This window comes from Haliaeetus albicilla, chromosome 9 (assembly GCF_947461875.1).
Source record: "Haliaeetus albicilla chromosome 9, bHalAlb1.1, whole genome shotgun sequence".
Lineage (NCBI taxonomy): Eukaryota > Metazoa > Chordata > Aves > Accipitriformes > Accipitridae > Haliaeetus > Haliaeetus albicilla.
In genome coordinates, this window is record NC_091491.1 from 20,691,602 (window position 1) to 20,695,676 (window position 4,075).

A 4,075-nucleotide genomic window follows, 5' to 3' on the forward strand; every position below is an offset into this window, starting at 1 on the left:
GAGGAGCCCCTCGGCCGCCCCACCGCTCCCAGCGCCCTCCCGTTCGGGCCAGGGCCTGGGGACCGGGGGCAGAGCAGGGCCTCCAGCCCGTAGCGAGGCCGGCCTGGCCCGGCGGGTGGCCCCACAGCCCTCCTCCTGTGGCCGTGGCCGCCGAGCAGCGCCGCGGCAGAGAGGCGACCGGTCCCCGCGTCGCCCCACTGATTTCTGCGACCGAGTTGGAGGCTGCCGCTTCCTTCCTTGCAGGGAGCCTGCAGAAGGCTCTGGCGGAGAGGCAGAGCGGCAGGCAGCCGGGCAAAGGCATGTCTGCACCCAGCGCCTGCGGGTCACGTCTCCCGTGGGCCCCGGCGCAGGCTCCCCTGGCAGCGGGAGGGGAGCGCTCGCCCCCGGCACCGGGTTTCGCCCCTGGCACCCCCTCTCCGGCGGAGCGAGCTGCCCGCGCAACCCGGAACGAACGGAACACCCGCATCCCCACTCCCGCCCGCCGAACATCAGGCCTGGCCCAGGCTGGCATCCAAGGGGACCCGCTGCGCCCCGGGCTGGCACCGGGAGGGGGCCACCCCGCCCGCCCCGCCGCCCCGTCCCTTCCCCAGGCGCCCGCGCAGAGGCCGCTGCCCGCGACTGCGGGCAGGCTTCGAAGCGAGGCCCAGGCCTCGGGAGCGCCGCTGCCGGAGCCACCGGCCCGGCGAGGAAAGCGAGATCCGCCAGCGGCTCCCCGCGCCGGCACCGGCCGGGGCCCAGATGGGGCTCGGGCTCCTCCGCAGCGCGGCCGGGCCGGGCCTGGGGCAACGCGGGGCTGCTCCGCGGTCGCCCAGCGCCGCCGCCCCGAGCGTGCGGGGAAGAAACGAAAGAGGAGCTGCGGTCTGTGGCGGGCACAGCCCGCAGCACTGTCCGGAGGGCTCTGCCTCCCGGCGCCCCGGGAGGGCCGGACACACGGGCGAGGTGCTGCCGGCTGCCCGCGCCCCGGAGCGGAGCGGAGGCGCCCCCAGCTCCGCCCGCGCCGCTCGCCCGCGGAGCCAACGAAAGGGTTCCCGCATCTCCTCGGCGGCCGCCGAGAGGGCACCGGGCCGCCGGTCGGCTCGGCCCCGCCGGCGTGCCGCCCGCCACGGCGCTGAACGGAGCCGATAGACAGCCCGCGTATTGCCCGCAGCGGAGCAGGCGTGCGCGGCAGCGGAGAGCGCTGCGAGCCCGCTGCCGGGACCCGGGGCCCGGGGCCCGGGGCCCGGAGCGGTGCCCGTCGCCGGGAGCCGGCCGGGAGGCGCGGAGCGGCCCCGGCACACGGCGCCCGCCCGTTTCTACGCTGCCGCTTCCCGATCCCGAGCACGGAGGAGCGGAGGGAAACAAAACGAGATGAAGAGAAGGAAAGGCATTTTATTGGAGACTTTACAATGCTAGAAAGTACAATGAAAGTGCTAGTTCACTCTAGGAAAGTTGGTCCCAAAATGGTACTATGCCACAGCATCTATCAGCTTACATAAACACTTACAAAATCGCTATGAACTGGTCCCTGTATGATAAACGCTATTTTTTTTTTGCACATTAATCTATGTAAAATTGAAGGATCAAAACGTTTTAAGACACAGGGCAAGCATTCAAAAGCAGAACCTACCGGAAAATCCATTTTGGGCCAGGTTTGGGGTCTAAAAACCCTAAGATAGTTTAAACTTTCATTATTAATAATAATATGCACACGGAAAAATATTCCAATTTACAGGAAACCGTCTTTTTTTTTAATAACATCAAAATATTTTTTTAGACCTGTATAAAATTACTTTTAAGACCTCAGAAGACATCGTCTCCTTTAAAAAAATATATTTACCGCTGCCGAAACATTTCACGAGTGACCCTGGCAGATTTTGTTTGTTGGTTTCTAATAACCAGCAATATCGCACATCTGCTGTTACAGCAGTCCTCACGTAAGTACTATTTTGACAAAAAGCCACAGCTTGGAAGAAGCGCAGTGCTTTGCAGACCGAGGAAGAAGAAAGGGGAGATGAAGAGGAGGAGGAGGACGAGCACCGCGGGCACACGGCAGTGTCTAGGCCCCGCCAGTCCCGCACCGCCACGCGTGGAAATGCCGCCGCTATTTACAAGCTCTGCTTTACTCTCCCCAAGGCTGAGCCCAAAAAGATTACGGCCGAATTATAAAGAAGCAGAACTTTGACGGCTAAACAGCCTATTTTTAACTACTTGCTCCTGCCGCCCCCAAACCCCTCACAAACACACACACACACACGAGCAGAGAAGCGAACGGTAAATCGGAGCTCGCCCAGAGGCAGCCGGCCTGGCCGCCGCTCCGCCCGGCGCAGCCCCGCCGGGGGAGCTCCCACCCTCCCACCGCCCGCTTCTCATCGGAGGACGGCTCCTACACTTCCACTACCCGCGGAGCAGGGCTGCTCTTTCCCACCGCGACAGTTTGGGCACAGAGAGAAGGCGAAGGAGGAGGAGGACAGACACGAGAGCGCAGGAGAACGCGGCGGGATCGGAGAAGGGCAGCGGGGCCGGGACGAGGGCATTTCTGTGGCGGCGGCCGGCCGGAACATCCCTAGATATCTATGCGGGAGTGCAGGGCGCTGTGTTTGCTCTCGTGCTCCCAGTAGGAACAGTGCATCATGGACAGCTCGGCGGGCTGGCGGGCGCAGGCAAACTGGAGGCCGGCTCCGTTCGCCGCCGGGGCCGCGGACGGCGCGGGGCTGGCCGGGCTGAGCTGCTGGGGGTGGTGGGCGTGCGGGTGGTGGTGGTGGCCCATGCCGTTGTAGGAGTTCACCATGCTGGGCAGCGCCATGCTCTGCACCCGCGAGTAGGGGCTGTAGGATGCCGGGCCCGAGAGTCCTTTCACATTGACGGGGCTGACGTTCCCGCCAGACATCTGGCAGGAAGCGTAGGGCATGGGCGCAGGGGGCTGCGCCAGCGGCCACGAGTTGTTCATGAAGGTGGACTGCAAGTACTTGGGCGGGGAGAGGTAGCCGTAGCTGTCGGGGCCGAAGAGGGTCTTGCCTGGCTGGAAATGGGTCGGGGGAGGCCGGAAGGGCCGCTTCATCCTTCGCCTCCTGCGGTAGTTGCCCTTCTCGAACATGTCCTCGCAGGCGGGGTCCAGGGTCCAGTAGTTGCCCTTGCGCTCGCCGCCGCCCTCCCGGGGCACCTTGATGAAGCACTCGTTGAGGCTGAGGTTGTGGCGGATGCTGTTCTGCCAGCCCTTCTTGTTCTTCTCGTAGAAAGGGAACTTGCTGATGATGTACTGGTAGATCCCGGACAGCGTGAGCCTCTTCTCCGCGCTCTCTCGGATGGCCATGGCGATCAGGGCCACGTAGGAGTAGGGGGGCTTCTGCGAGGGGTCCGGCTTCTCGGGGCCCTTGTCGGCGCCCAACTCCTCCTTGCCCCGCTCCGGCTCCTTGCTGCCGCCGGTGTCGTGAGCCAGCAGCGCCGCCGTGTCCTCCTCGCCGTCCGGATAGCTGCTCATCATGGTGCCCCGCGTCCGCCGCCCGGCGCGCGGTGCGGAGCGCTGCCCGCTGCGCGGTGCGCGAAGCCCGGTGCCGGCGGCCGTCCCGCCGCGCGCTGGCCGAGACCGGGGCCGGGCTCGAAGCCGGGACCGGGACGGCGATCCGGAGGCGCCTCTCGCGGCGCCGTTGGTCCGTGCAGCGCGGCGGCGGCGGCGGCGGCGTGCCTGCCCCGGCGGGCTCCGCTCCCCTCTGCCGCGGCGGCCGGGCCCTTTTCTGATTTGTATGGGCCCGGCCGAGTTCCGCTTTCGTCAGGAGCCCGCTCCCCTATCGCCGCCAAGCCGCTGGGCACGGCCGAGTTCACCCCGCAGTCACTGCGCCGCGCTCAGCCCCGCGCACACGCGGCCCGACGTGGCCCCGCGGAGCGGCGCGGAACCGCCCCGGCTTCGGCCGCGCCGCCGGGGGCGGGGGCACGGGGGGCGGTGTCCGGAGCCCGCTGAGCGAGCCTCCGCTGCCCGCCCGGGGAAGCCCGCTGGGGCCCGCGGCGCTGCGCTCCCCTCCCGCCCGGCGAGGGGTCGCGCTGGAGGCGGTGGGTGCGGGGGGGGGTGGTGGTGGGGGTGGTGGTGGTGCCCGCGGCCGCG

The 4,075-nt window shown here is 67.4% G+C and overlaps 1 protein-coding gene across 1 annotated transcript; it reads right to left on the reverse strand.

Annotated features, from left to right (window-relative positions):
- Window positions 1-1,348: 1,348 nt before the first annotated feature.
- Window positions 1,349-3,716, reverse strand: FOXL2 (forkhead box L2). Its single transcript, XM_069792047.1, has one exon. It carries the CDS (start codon window positions 3,458-3,460, stop codon window positions 2,543-2,545), a length of 918 nt encoding a protein of 305 aa, XP_069648148.1. The 5' UTR covers window positions 3,461-3,716; the 3' UTR covers window positions 1,349-2,542.
- Between the last annotated feature and the right edge of the window lie 359 nt (window positions 3,717-4,075).

Bases quoted from the DNA above. Each gene is read 5' to 3' on its own strand.
- FOXL2 (XM_069792047.1), bottom strand. From the start codon at position 3,460: ATGATGAGCAGCTATCCGGACGGCGAGGAGGACACGGCGGCGCTGCTG.